Consider the following 14,617-nt stretch of genomic DNA (forward strand, 5'->3'; position numbering starts at 1 on the left):
AGGGGGGGGGGGACCTACAAAACAGTATATTAGATTTTTCTACATGGAAAGATTATAGAAAATTTAAAAAAAAAAAACTTTACTTCCAGATACCACTTAGCATAAGAATTTTAAGAAACTATTAAAATTACTCTTAAAAAGATATGTGTATTTATGATAGAACTAAAAAGTAATTGAAAACAAGTAATAGTGAAAGAATAGAAGTAATATAGTTATTCTTGTATAACTAATTGACATATTTATGCAAAATAGATGAAACCTTTGACATCCATTCATAGGGAGCTTTTCTCTAATCAAGAACATAGGTTTTAATGAATGAATACATCATTTTAACAATAAAAAAATAAAGATATTTACTTAAGTACACAAGTTAACTCTATTTCAAATGATTTCAGTACCTAACGAAAAAAAATCTTAGATTGCTTTTGTAACAAACAACTTTGAAATGCAAGAAAAAAAAAAAACAATTAGTTAATTTCCAAATATAAAACTAAAGAATACAACTTGTTTACAAAATAAAAGAATTATTTAAGTCTGAAGAAAAGAAAACCCTTATAATCTGGTGACAGCAAATAGTATAACGGTAAAAAACAAAGTTTTTTTTTGATTGAAAGTTCAATTTTAGCAATTAAATTTAAAAAATGAAGAAGTAATAACTTTTAAGCTTTTATCAATATTAATTCAAAAACTAAAACTTTCTTCTTGAAATCGCGATTACAGTACGCTAATCACTTCGAGACAATGGAATAAAGGCAAAGGAGCTAAGGCATTAATGAAGGCTTCCTCTTTGCCTGTATGGCTGTTTATTTTACATAACATTGAAAGCGTAAAAGGAATTTTCAAGCTAGGTAAAATAAACAACCTAACAGATACAGAAGCAATCCTATGAAGTTCATCCTGTGGTTAATAAGTAAAATTCAATATTTTGACGTTGAGGAAAAATGATGCACAAATATGCGGCAGTGTATAATCACACCTCATTAATTTTACTTTTTTTTGTATAGATACAGTCAACGCTCATTATAACGACCACACATTATAAAGACCGTCCCATTATAATGACCAATGGTACAAGTCCCAACTTTGTTCCTATGAACTCTATGTTAATTTGCTTTCGTTGTAACGACCGTTCTGTATCGTCTAATCCAATACAGCGACGGAATTCAGCGGACGCTATTCCTTGTGTTTATTCCAATAAAACAAATTTGTAGCTTAAAATGACCTTGATTATTGCTTACGGACATCTGCCTGAAGTTTTCAATGTCAAATCCAACTTTGAGAGGGGGGGGGGGAGATTACCATTCACCACAGCTAGCACAGAAAAAATAATGGGAGGAAAAATCGAGAAATTTCCAGGTTCCTAAGAAAAAGGAGTTGACAGATGTATTGGTAGTTTGGTGTTTGAATCTAGTGGTTTTAAAGATTTGGGGTTCTTGAAGGACTTTTAAATGTTTCTTTGTAAAGCAAGAGAAACATAATTTATCACCTATATCTGAAACACAAAATAATGTTTTGCAAAAATCACGTCTGCTAAAAAGGCAGACGTCTGTTTCTGGTTTTATCTTCAGAAATTGTTGTGGTAGTAGTAGTAGTAGCAGATTTGAAAATGTGTAACATTTTCCTCCCTATATTTTCTACTTTAAAACTTGTTTAATATTCTGTCATAATATTTTGCACACGATTTTTCTAAAAATTCCTATGATAAAAATAATTTGGGCATTTACTTGCGATGTTTGAAAAAGTACCATTTTTTTTGGCAACAATGGGGCATGCATGATGACGATGTATATTTTTTAAATTTATACCTCTTATAACGACCACTCGTTATAAAGACCTTTTTCTCTGGAACGGAGATGGTCGTTATATCGAGCGTCGACTGTAATTGGCAGAAAATGCGTAGGGAATTACAGTACTTAATTTTGTAAAGCAAAAAAAAAATTTTTTTTCTTCATAAAATCAATTTTCTCTGATTTTTTTCATTTTTTCAAATTTCCCTGACTTTTCCCTGATCTGTCGCCACCCTGTGTAAGAAAGTACTTTTTTTAAAATACAGGCTGTTTGAAAAAGAACTCCCCTATTTTGAAATGACATAACAGCAAACCATGTGAAATAGAAAGGTGAATCAAGTGGCATGTTGCACCAGGGTTCTGGAATTTTTAAACAGTCGAATCTCGACTTACACGAGGGATGCATTCCAAGACCCTACGGGTAAATCGAAATCTCGCACAGTATGCTTCAAGAAGGTTCTTCTGCCTTTAGATAGCAGTCTGGTAAGACCTCTTTTGGAGTATGCTGTTCAGTGTTGGTTTCCTTATTGAAATCTTGCACAGTATACTTCAAGAAAGTTCTTCTGCCTTTAGATAGAAGTCTGGTAAGACCTCTTTTGGAGTATGCTGTTCAGTTTTGGGTTCCTTATCTCAAGAAAGATATTTGGTTGTTGGAAAGGGGTTCAAAGAAGACTACTAGGTTGATCCTAAAAAAAATTTCCCGAGCGTAATGCTAAGTTTTTTATTTTTTCCAGCGAACCAAAGCCTTCAAAAAATAATGCTACTGGGGAACAATACATGCTTTAATATACTATCAAAGCATAACAGTTAATCCCATATTTAACTAATAGTTACTTGAATAAAATAAAAAACTAAGCGTTACGCACCGGACATTTTTTCGAGAATTGCTCACTAGATTTGTGAGGGTACTTTCAAATTTAGATTATGATACCAGACTTAAAAGGCTTAATATGTATAGATTGGAGCAAATAAGAGTCTGAGGGCGCCCGATTCAGTTGTTTAAATTTATCAAAATGAAAGATGTAAATGGTTAAATTTTCACATGGAAAGCAGGATAAGGGGTCATTGTTTTAAGCTATTCAAATCTCAGACTAACCTGGAAATTATGAAAAATGACTCCTTTAGTAGGGTCCTGGGCACTTGGAACAGCTTACTAAAAGAGGTGGTGGTAACTTTAAGAGGATCTTTATTGAGAAATCCTAAACTTACTAGGACCAGCCTAGCTAAGCCCAGAGCCTGTTGCTGGTTGTCATATGTGTATTTGTATTATTCTTAGCTTTGACAATCTTTTCAATTACAGAAAACTTAAGTTATGCCAAATTGTACACCCAGATGACGAAAGAAATTTTCCAATAAAATACTATACGTGCATTTAAAAATCACACTTTTAACTTTAAATAATAATAATAGATAGATGAAAAAAAAAACATTTAAAAGTATACTCACGGAGAAAATTCTACTTCTAAATACTTTTCATTTTCTCCAAGAAAGAAGGCTTCAACAACTAAAATGAAAATAAATTAACATTTTCCTCTATCATAGCATCATCATCAAAACATTAGAAAAAAAGTTAACAACTTATGGAATTGATAATATATGCAATGGAATGCAAACAGATGTGAAAAAAGGTACAATTAAAAGATGGTTTCCCTTTTCTTGGATGAAGATTTCAAATACATGAAATACACCGCCAGCTCAGTCATTTCCAGCCGAGGACTGCAGTTTCGTGCTTATTAGCACTCATCAGCCCGGCATAGGAAAGTGACTGAGCTGGAGATAGATCCATCTCCAAAGATTTCAAATAGTTTATTTCAAAAGTAATATTTCTTCAAGTTTCGTTTACTTTTGAAAGTCGGGGATCTTATTTATAAGCATTTCCATCCAGTACCCTCCCCTTTGAGAGAGAAAAAAAAAATAAATAAAAAATTTACTTGTCTCTTCATGAGAAATAAAAGATAACACTGAAATTTTTCCCAATGATGCTGGTGGCAGAGCAGATAAAGCGAACGGAAACAGGTGTTTCGTGGCATTGGCATTTTGGAATTGCATAAAGGTAAGGTAAACAAATTGAAACAGACTGGGGTAAGTTCAAGAGTTCATAAGCAGCTAGGAATTTTAGAAGGAAGTTTCATTAAGTGAGGATTTTTTGTACGTAGTGTTTTTTTTCAATTCTGACTTCATAATATTAGCATACAGCTTTATACCAGTGTTGCCAGATTGGGGGAATTTTCCCCATTTTGGGGAAATCTGGTGCGCTCTGGGGAAATTTTGGGGAAATGGATTTTGAGGAAAAATCTGGGTAAAAATTTTTTCCTTGGGGTAAACCTGGGGGGGAAAAAACTTTAGGAAAAAAAAATTTGTATTTAAATTCGTGCCTTGACATCTGGTAGTTATATTGTTTGTATCAAACAGTGTTGGTTTAGCTTTGCTCAACTTTATGGAATTCGCATTTTGCATTATGTGGAATATTATGCTATGGAATTCGCATTAATAGTTCTGCATGAGTACCTAGTTGATACGTGAAACAGGCAAAAATAAGTCTGATGTAGAATGTTCTTGGATAAATATATACAACAAACATAGTTTAAATGTACATACAGAAGCAGAGTAGTAAATGCGAGTAGAAAAAAAAAATTGGCTTTTTCTTATCTCTCGGTTAGGCGCTTGTATTAATGACTAGTGGCACCCGCACGGCTTTGCCCGTAGTAGAAAATTAAAAGGTGTTTTGGTTCCCCTGTATATTTACAAATAATGTATGATGAATTTCTCGCCAATTGGCTTGCCCGCGTTACGGTTCCACATTATGATAACTTGGTAGTTTAGTCCTCTATCTTATGATAATTTTGCTTGGGAAAATGTTCTTAAAATTGGAATAGAAAAAGAACAAAATCGAATTTTCGAAAAATCGCTTAAAGGTGCACACCCCCATGCTACAAACTGATCCTTTGCCAAATTTCTTGAAAATCGGTCGAACGATCTAGGTGTCATGTGCGTCACAGAGATCCTGACAGAGAGAGAGAGATCTGGACAGAGAGACTTTCAGCTTTATTATTAGTAAAGATAAAAAAAGATAAAGAAAACAAAAACAAGCAAAAATGGGAAGAAAATAAAAGTTGGGGAATTTTATAAGAAAATTTGGCTATTTGGGGGGGGGGGGATTTCAAGAGACAAAAATATCAGAGGAAAACGATTCAGTTTATGAAAAATATTAGTGTAAAAATAATTTTTGAATTTGGGGAATTTTGATAGAAAACATTGCTTTTTGGGGAAAAGTTGGAAGGGAATTGGGGAAATCTGGATTTGACCATCTGGCAACACTGCTTTTTACAACAAATAGAATAATAGGAGCTGGCTTTGTCAACAACAGTGAAGACATATACTTCTTTAAGTTCCTTTAGAGATTTAAGATCGTCTACTGACAAATGGAAATAGGAAGATTCTCTATTGACGAATTCCCAAAGTAGCATTTTTAAATTAAACAGAAAATGATGCCTGTATTGTAGAAAAGCGGCAAGTGGAGTATTGTAATACAGTAGAAGACCGTTATAACGCACACCTTGGGACCAGAGCTTTTGCGTTATACAGGTTTTGGAGTTATATAGGTCATTTCAAATTTTTAAATTGATATTCAAAATATATCTACGTATTAGCACTTCAGTTTTATCTGCAGTGAGTATTAAAGCACTAATTATACAATTGATCATTTCCAAAGAACTGTGTTTCACAATCAAAAGAAAGTGGATTATCCTATACTTCTGCTAGTTTCATGGTTTGCATAACAGCTGAATTTTAAAGAGTCATCTGGTATTTTCTTTCACTGTGAATACTAATTTTCATTTGAAAGCTTTATAATTAAGATGGAAAGATGAAAAAGTGTTTCAAAATTTAATTTGCCTAACTATTTTTATGTTTGCAAGGCAAAACAGAGGGATTTTTTAAACTTCAAAATATATTGTTTACTTTTGAAAAGTTGTGTGGTTTATAGAGAATTGCGTTATATAGGTCGGCGTTATAAAGTATTCTATTGTAGTAGGAAATTCTTCTAATAAAATCATCAAGTTCACAAGAAAGCGTATCATAGGCCTTTAAAAAATTAATCCTAAAGTTAGGACGGAATTTGGTGCCAAGTGCAAAAAGATGTTTAAGGTTATTGTTCTGTAGAAAATTCAGATCGCCAGTTAAAACATGACCGAAAGTAGAATCGAAAAAAACAGTGTCCGAAAAATCAGCACAATTACAATCGAGGTCTAAGTAATTTTCAAATTTTTTTGCAGCGTCATGATAGTTAAGGATTTTCTTGGAAAAAGTGGGATTGAATTTAAAACTAAAAATGGTATCAAGATCTCAAATTGGTAAAAAATCCAAGAGATTATTGTGAAGTTTAGAAAGATATAGATTGTCAAAAGATTTTTGTAGGAAACTGAAAGTCTGTTGACCTTAGGATGAAGGTTCCACTGCTGAGGAGTTCTGGCTTCATCAACTTAGTCTTATTATTAGTTTTAGTACTCTTATTTGTTTTATTTTGTAAATCTCTTATGTGTTTATTGTTTGCATTTTGTAATATTTACCTGGCTGTTTGTTTGGCTGCTTTGTGCAACATTGGGCTTGTGGTTTACTCCATTTTATTTTATTCTTTTCTAATTTTCTTTCAGTATATATATATATATATACAGTAGAAGACCGTTATAACGCACACCTTGGGACCAGAGCTTTTGGGTTATACAGGTTTTTGCGTTATATAGATCATTTCACAAATTTTGAAACTAATATTCAGAATACATGTATATATTAGCACTTCAGAATGAGTTTTATCTGCAATGAGTATTAAAGCACCAATAGTACAATTAGTTATTCACAAATAAATATGTTTCACAATCAAAATCCTGCACTTCTGCTAGCTTCGTGGTTTGCATTACAGATGCATTTTCAAGAGCCATCTGGTATTTTCTGTTTACTATGAGTACTAATTTTCAATTCAAAAGCTTTGAAATAAGATGGAAAGATGAAAAACTTTCAAAATTTAATTTACCTAACAATTTTTATTTTTGCAACGCAAAACAGAGGGATTTTTTAAACTTCAAAACCTATTGTATACTTTTGAAAAGTAGTGCGGTTTACAGAGAATTGCGTTATACAGGTCGGCATTATAACGGTCTTCAACTGTATATATATATATATCTTAATATATAAAAATCTTCTGTGCGGACGTTTGTCGCAATAAGGCTTTTGAACCGCTAGACCGATTTGGATCAAATTTTTTGTGTGTAGTGTTCTATTTCTTCTTCTAAGCAATTATAATTGCAAATAATACTTGCGTTGTGTTATTGTAATATAAAACAGGCTCAGGAAGGTGAGGGAATTCATCATAACATTTATTACATTATATATATCTGATGTACAAGAAGGGAGAACTCAACTATACACTAATTTTTTTTTTTACAAATGGGAGCAACAATTTAAGATACTGAGGGAGTTCATTTTCTGAGTTAGTTCATTTCTTATTATGAAAAATTTGCAATTTCATACCTTTTAGGTGGGTTGGGTTTGAATCAAAAAACAGTGATGACAGTTTAACACACAAGAAGGTACCTTCTTCTATCACCAGGCATCCATAGCCATTTTGGGCATCCAGCACTCCACACTGTTATCAAATTGCATCAGTGTAGACATTCTTCAAAGGGCATCAGCATCTAGTTGAAGTCGCCTCTTATACACTTTCAGAATTAGCCACATGCATATTTTTCCTTTTTGGGTAGGAAACCTTGCTTCTTAGCTTTCTTTGGGGATCTCAAAAAACACCCCACATGGCAAATCCTTTTCTTCTCCACTGCCTCTAACCACCTTGTTGTTCTCCTTTTCTTTTTTTCACTGTTGCCACTCCCAAAAAGAACCCCTTTCAAAAATCTCCCCCCAGACCAACCAGTGCAGAGTTGAGTTGAAGAGAGTAGATGGGGAAAGATATGTTAGAATTGCTACAGTCAATCCCACAAATAGTATAGCAAAAGATAATTTAGTAACAATTTCCTACAGCTCAAAAATAATTAAGGTTCTAAAAGAGGTCAAATAACACTCATATATTCAAATTTTCACCTGAATTAGTTTCATATCTAACTGTAACTGTCCATTCACTGTTTACATATAGTTGCATCCCTAAGACATACCAACAGTAGTTAAGTTATGGCAAGCATGGCTTCGAAGCGTGATGGATCGAATCGGAAACGTTTTGTTAATTAATTAATTAAACATTGGATGGTTATATCTCCCAAATGATTAATATTTATTTTAATCTATTGTTGAGCGAGAACTGAAATAGATATTTAACCCGTTGCCAAAGAACAATAAGAAAGCCAGCTCTACTTTTTGTAATGAAATTTCCTACTGTGATATGTCAATTGAGAACAGATAAAACGTAGAGAGAGAGTGAAGCCTGCATTTTTGAAAGCAGCGATTTTAGGTCACGTAATACATTTTAAAGTAAGGTACTGGAAAAAATCGGGTTTCTTTCTCTAGGTTCACGCAAAACAAGTCTTCTGTCTTCGTAGTTGAACCATGTGACCGGATTGGTGCTTTAAGTTTGCCTAAGCAAACGATCAGAAAGTACCGCACCTAGCAATACTTGTTTCTCGGCTCAAATCCATCTGAGTTTTGACGCCAATGGCAAGAATACTTTAAGGATTATCAAACTAATCAGTACATTATTAAAGGAAAAGAAGGTGGAATTTAAAGAGGAAGCAAATTTTATTTTCTTCCAGATAAATTACCAGACGGTAGTTCTGTACACAACAGACCGGTGCAGAAGAAGATTTGGGGATATTTCGATAATTGGGAATCTGGCGATCTTTCTTCATTGGCGTCAATATTTTTCTTTGCAAATCAAAATAAAGAGATTGGAAGCATCTATTCACATAGGGTTACTATAAATCAGCCGGGTTACCACAATAAAAATTTTTACGCCAAAAATGAGACGACTACGCCAGATTCCCAATTATCGAAAGATCCCCGAAGATTTTTATCTTTGGTGGAAAGAACAAATTAGGCAATATATGAAGTTTTAAACGTTTTCGTTCAAAAGATCGGACCGCTAATCGGTCGGAGTTGGCTTCGCTCACTGTTTGGCTGGATTACAGTAACGTGGTGACTTGGCGACTTTGGCTACAAACAATAGAGTTGCATGTTTACATATTAAAGCTACTGTTGATGTAATTTATTGTATTTTTTGTTTATTTGGCGAAATATTTCAATTTGCAAAAAAATTGTTTTTCGTTTTTAAAGATTTTTTAGTCATTTTAGTTGAAGAATGTGTTGATTTTACATCGGGAAGGGGGGGGGATGAGTTATTTTCGCTTATTCAGAGAACTGTTTTTACCTTTATCATTTTTTGAAACGATATCCTGTTGATTGTTTTATTCTTCTTTATATGGGGATGTTGCAGCGGCATTTCCCGTTTGTTCTAGATGGGTAATTAGTTTTTTACGCTTAATATCTGAGAACTCTTTTTATCCTTTGAGTATGTCTGAAGGAACAAACCATCAAGTACGGGAGAAAAAGTAGTTTATAAAACAACTGCTCAGTGGGCATTATATAAATCAAGTTGTAATAAATGTACGCATTCTGACACCAAGCAGCTTAAAACATTTTCTTTTTACTTATTTTTTTCAACAAAACTGTTCAAACACTTGATACTTCATTGAAATTTTTTAACTTTTCAATTTACAAAGTTTGAACAGATCAACGTCTGTCGGGTCCTCTAGTATATATATATATATACATGCAATAATTTTCAAAATTATTGTTCTGTCAACTAATTTTTAGAGGATTTTTGGTAATGTTTGAGAAAAGAGAGATTCGGGGCCCTCTCCCGAATGTTTTTGAAATCGAAAATTTAAAAATACGATTGTAGGCCATGTTTGAGAACAAACAATTTTTTGAAATAGAAGCTCCGAAAAACTTGAATTTAGACGACTTTCGATGGTGTTTGGAAAAAGAGTTTAAAGTTTTCTTTCCCAAACTTTTATCGAAAGTTTTTTTTAAAATTACGCCTGCCATCGTCTTTTCAGACATGAGGCGTCTTGGAAGTCCAGTACAGAACTGAAGTGGCTCCAGAAGGGGTGAGGGCTCGAAAGATTTTACTGAAACGAAGGTCAAAAAGAGGGGGGTAACTAAAGAGATGCTTAAGAGTCATAGGGGAGGTGTTACAAAGGACACAAAGAGATGGATCGGCCAGATTGATTTTACGTAAATTGGGCCTGCAGATAGTCATGTCCAGTAATTGCTCTCAAACAGGCGACTCCATTAGTTCAAGGAGAGATGGAAAGAAGAGCTCGCTGCTGGCCATCAAGAAGGAAAGCCCAGGATATTCCTTCAGCCCAAGGCCGTAGCCAGGATATTTTTTCGGAGAGGGACATGGTCGAGGCAAAGGTGGTTCCAGTGCATATAATCAAGTGGGAAAATAGCATTTAAAAATTATGTTTATTATGTTGTTTGCAAAAATTAAACAACAATGCATTTAAAAAAATTTGTATCAAATAATTATTTTAATTAATTACTTCATTAATATTTGATAACTAATCTACATTCCATCGGAATTATTTATTAGGGAGTTCACAAAATAAGAGAACTGCGTATGCTTTTATGCTCTATAACACTTGATACAGTGTTTATTACATGTTTGCAATTACAAATGCATACATCGGGGGCTTTTAGAATAACTTTCACGCAAATAAGTGAAAATAGTCACAGTTGAAAAGTAATCTACTCTCCACCTCAAAAAATAAATTAATATTCTTAAAGGCTTACTTTATTAAAATCCACAAAATTAAGCTTGTAATCAAAATTGTGATAGGATTAAAAATGATAGTTTTGATCATGTGAATATGTTACGTCTCTTGTTCAAGTGTATATAAAGAATGTTTTTAAAATGCTATCTGTAACAAGAGTCATTAGCAATCAGTAATGGACCAAGGTGTGAAAAAATGAGAACTTTTTGAAATTTTTTAAAAAAATATTTGTATGGTGGTGTGGAGGGAGGGGCGAAAAGAAGAAGCGGTCTGAATGAAAGAAGATTTGTATAACAAGGTCAAGTGATAGTGAAGGGGAAATCGAAGGAACAGTTTTGATTAGATTGTCTTCGTTTCTTTATTTTTTGGAGATTTAAAATTTCAGGGGAGGATTTGTCCCGACGGTCCCTTCCCTGTCTATGGCCCTGCATCAGCCATGTTCCCAAAAGCAGAACAGAAATTAGAGGTCCAAAAACGAAGTTTTAGACGCTCTTTGGTTGGGAGGGAAGGTTCAGGGATCTCTGGAATATTTTCACACTGGAAAATTTTTAGTTGAAGCCCTGAAAACAAAAGTCGAGAAAATCTTTGATAGTGGGGAGTGGGCGTTTCTCCTGGGATTACGGTGAGGCACTCTCTTGGTAGATTTTTAACTTTGAAATTGTAAATACCGAATTGTATGCTATCGTTGCTGACGTTAGGGGAAGAAAAGGGATTTGGATACAGTCCCTTGCTTTCAAAATCAAAGTTTCAAAAACACAATTTTAGGTGACCTCTGATGAAGTAAACTAAAAGCATAGAGCTTGAGGAGAGCCTTTTTCTTTTTCAAAACCATTAGACTGCTTTGGTTTTCTATAGAGAAATTTTCAATTTCCAGCTGGCTAGTTGATTTGTTTGAAATACTTCTGCAATTTTAGTAAAAACTCTTAAAATTTTGGATTGAACCTCTTAAATATCTAAATAAAGTTTTGTCTAACTTTTTTTTTCTTACATTCAAAGAACTTAGAATGTCTGGTGTGATTATTCATTACAATATTTTAAATCTCTTTTGCAGTATTTCAGCTTTTTTTTTCTATTTAAAACATGTTTTGGTCGTCCAGATAAGGTAATTTAATTATACAGAATTTTGATGCTCGTAAAAAATAATTTAGAAAAAAAAAAACGGAAGGGACCTTTTTTTTTTCACTTTTAATGGATTTGCTCCTTTATCATCTACATTCTTAAAACTGCTAAGGTTTTTCTTTTTTTAAAATTATTTAAATGAAATTGGAGGGACAACTTTTAAAAAGAGGCGAAGGAGACGACATATCAGTTGGTTTTCTGCTGTTGCAGGAGCTTTGTAAAAACCCAGAAAAGTTTCTTGGGTATCTCAAGCGTTTTGTAACATTGACATAGGTTTTTTTCGTATAATTTACATTGAGCATATATTTGAACCCCTGATAATTTGAAATGACCGACCTGCTTGCAAGGTAGTTTAGGCTTCTGATTAACAATTAACAGTGCTTCAGCAGCAATTCTTTGCTTCTAAGCTTTCATTGCAGACAGTTACTTTCCTTTTGGGCAAGCAAACTTCGTTTTGACTCAATTATTTAATAACTAGTGGTACCTGCACAGCTTTGCCCGTAGTTGAAAATTAAAAGGTCATTTCATTCCCCTGTATAATATATTTATGTATGTATTATTCCCTGTATATAATTGTTCGTACAAATAATGGATGATGAATTTTCCCCGTGATTCACTGGATATTTTCCCCATGCAAACTGATTTCAGGACAGATTAGTCATTAAAATTTGACGTTTTAAATAACTTATTCATTAGTGGCTGGAGAAAATTTTTTTTTTACATTTTTGCAAAGAAAAAAGTACTAAAAGCAAGGAAGTTCTAATTTCAAAGGGGGGGGGGGGGGGGCTCGAGCCCCCCCTTGCCCCCCTATATGGGCGCCCTTGAAAGTCTGCCTCTGGATGCCTGTTACATGCATAGCGCCTAGACCGTTCGACCACTTTTCATGAAATTTGGCACAGAATTAGTTCGTAGCATAGAGGTGAGCACCTCGAAGAGATTTTTTGAAAATTCTATTTTGTTCTTTTTCTATTCCAATTTTAAGAATATTTTACAGGGCAAATTATCATAACGTGAACGATTAAGTTTTCAAATTATCCTAACATGTGAATGTCGCCAATTAGCAAGAAATTCATTATCCATTATTTGTAATCACAGGCGGCCCTCGTATAACACGGTACTTCTACAACACTTTCGATATTACACGGTACAAATCTTGAATTTAATATTTCATGGTTTTGATATAACACGAAAGCTATGTTTAAAAAAGATATTATATACAGTGAAACCTGCGTAAGTTGACCACTTGCGGTGCAATACTTTGGTGGTCAACTTAGACATGTGGTCAACTTATAAAGGGGGTAATGATTATTATTATTTTTTTTTTGTAAGTCTTGCACCATGCATTCATTTTTTGACTAATTAACACTCACTCTTTCTGTTCAACTCACTTTCATTGTTTAGCATTACTTTGAATCAATAATATAAAATGTTATTCAAATATTTTTAGAGATTATTTTCCCAGAATGATGTATAGTATGTTATACAAATTTAAAATTTCAGTAAATTGATCAAAAAAAAAAGTCTTATTGTTTATGAAAAGTTACTCATTTTATATTAATAGTTCCTAAAAATTTATAGTTAATCAAAAAATAAAATGTTTTTCGTTTAACAACAAAAGAAAAACAAGTTTGGAGAATAAAAGGGTTCTTAGTAGTTTTCCCATGTGGTTAAACTCAAAAAGAGGTTTAGTTATGCTGCTGTTTCATTAGTTGGTAAAATGCTGGTCTGGCATCAAAAATATTCTTGGAAAGCTATAAAAAAATAATAAAAATAATAATTTGTTGAATAAAATTTTAAAAAATAAACCAAGTGGTCAACTTACAAAGGGTTTTTTACAATACTCCAAACCAAACTTGGGGTTCTTTAGTGGTCAAGATAGACAGGTGGTCAAGATAGAGAGGTGGTCAAGTTACAGAGGTTTTCTTTAATTATATAAGATAAGACTAATTCCGTTCCTGACAAAAGCGGTCAACATAGACGGGTGGTCAACTTACAAAGGTGGTCAACTTTACAGGTTTTACTGTATTTTGTATTTCATAGTCCATTGAAAGCCGAGATTGATTATTACATGATTTCTTCAAGGACAACATTTCGCCGTACGTACACACCATATCGAAACTATATCTGGACTGGGAGTTGAGGTCGAAGTTACAATGGTAGAAGAAGTAGAAATTAATACACAACAATACCTCAACCTAAAAATGTCGATGATGTCCGAAAATTTATTGGTTTGGTAATGTATTACTCGAAATTTATTCCAGATGCATCTAGTCTTCTTCATCCATTAAACAAACTCTTATGCAAAAACATTCCCTTCAAATGGACTGCACAGTGTGAAGCTGCTTTTTTAAAAGCAGAATCAGTTATTACAAGTAATCAAGTCCTTGTACCTTATGACCCAGGTTACCTTAGCCACTGATGCCAGTCCCTTTGGACTCTCAGGGGTTCTATCACATGCAATGCCCGATGGAACTGAAAGTCCGATCGCTTTTGCTTCAAGAAGTTTAACAGCTGCCGAGAAAAATTATAGTCAACTCGATCGTGAGGCAACTGCGGTTGTGTTTGCTTGCAAAACATTTTATGACTACATTCATGGAAGAAAATTCACTTTAATTGTCGACAACAACGCTATTTGCGCCATCTTCCATCCAGAGAAAAGTCTTCCAGTAATGTCTGCATCACGAATGCTTCGATATGCTCATTTTCTTTCAAATTTGGACTACACAATAGTTCATAGGAAATCTGATAAACACTCGAATGCAGATTACCTTTCCAGGTACCCCTTACCAATTTCAATTAATCAAATAAATAGTATTGACGAATCACAAGCATATCAACAATTTATTATCAATTGGATCTCAACAGAAATTTTAACCGCAGAGAGAATAAAACATGAAACAGAAAAAGATGTTGAATTAAAAAAGTTGAAATATG

The 14,617-nt window shown here is 33.5% G+C and overlaps 1 protein-coding gene across 1 annotated transcript in view; it reads right to left on the reverse strand.

Annotated features, from left to right (window-relative positions):
• LOC129233111 (UPF0462 protein C4orf33 homolog) overlaps window positions 1-14,617 on the reverse strand; it is a 78,045-nt gene that overhangs the window by 45,953 nt on the left and 17,475 nt on the right. The window contains exon 4 of the mRNA XM_054867170.1: window positions 3,234-3,291. Coding sequence (XP_054723145.1) covers window positions 3,234-3,291 — 58 coding nt within the window. The remainder of the gene's footprint in view (window positions 1-3,233; window positions 3,292-14,617) is intronic.

Source organism: Uloborus diversus, unplaced genomic scaffold (genome assembly GCF_026930045.1).
Source record: "Uloborus diversus isolate 005 unplaced genomic scaffold, Udiv.v.3.1 scaffold_17, whole genome shotgun sequence".
NCBI classification, from domain to species: domain Eukaryota; kingdom Metazoa; phylum Arthropoda; class Arachnida; order Araneae; family Uloboridae; genus Uloborus; species Uloborus diversus.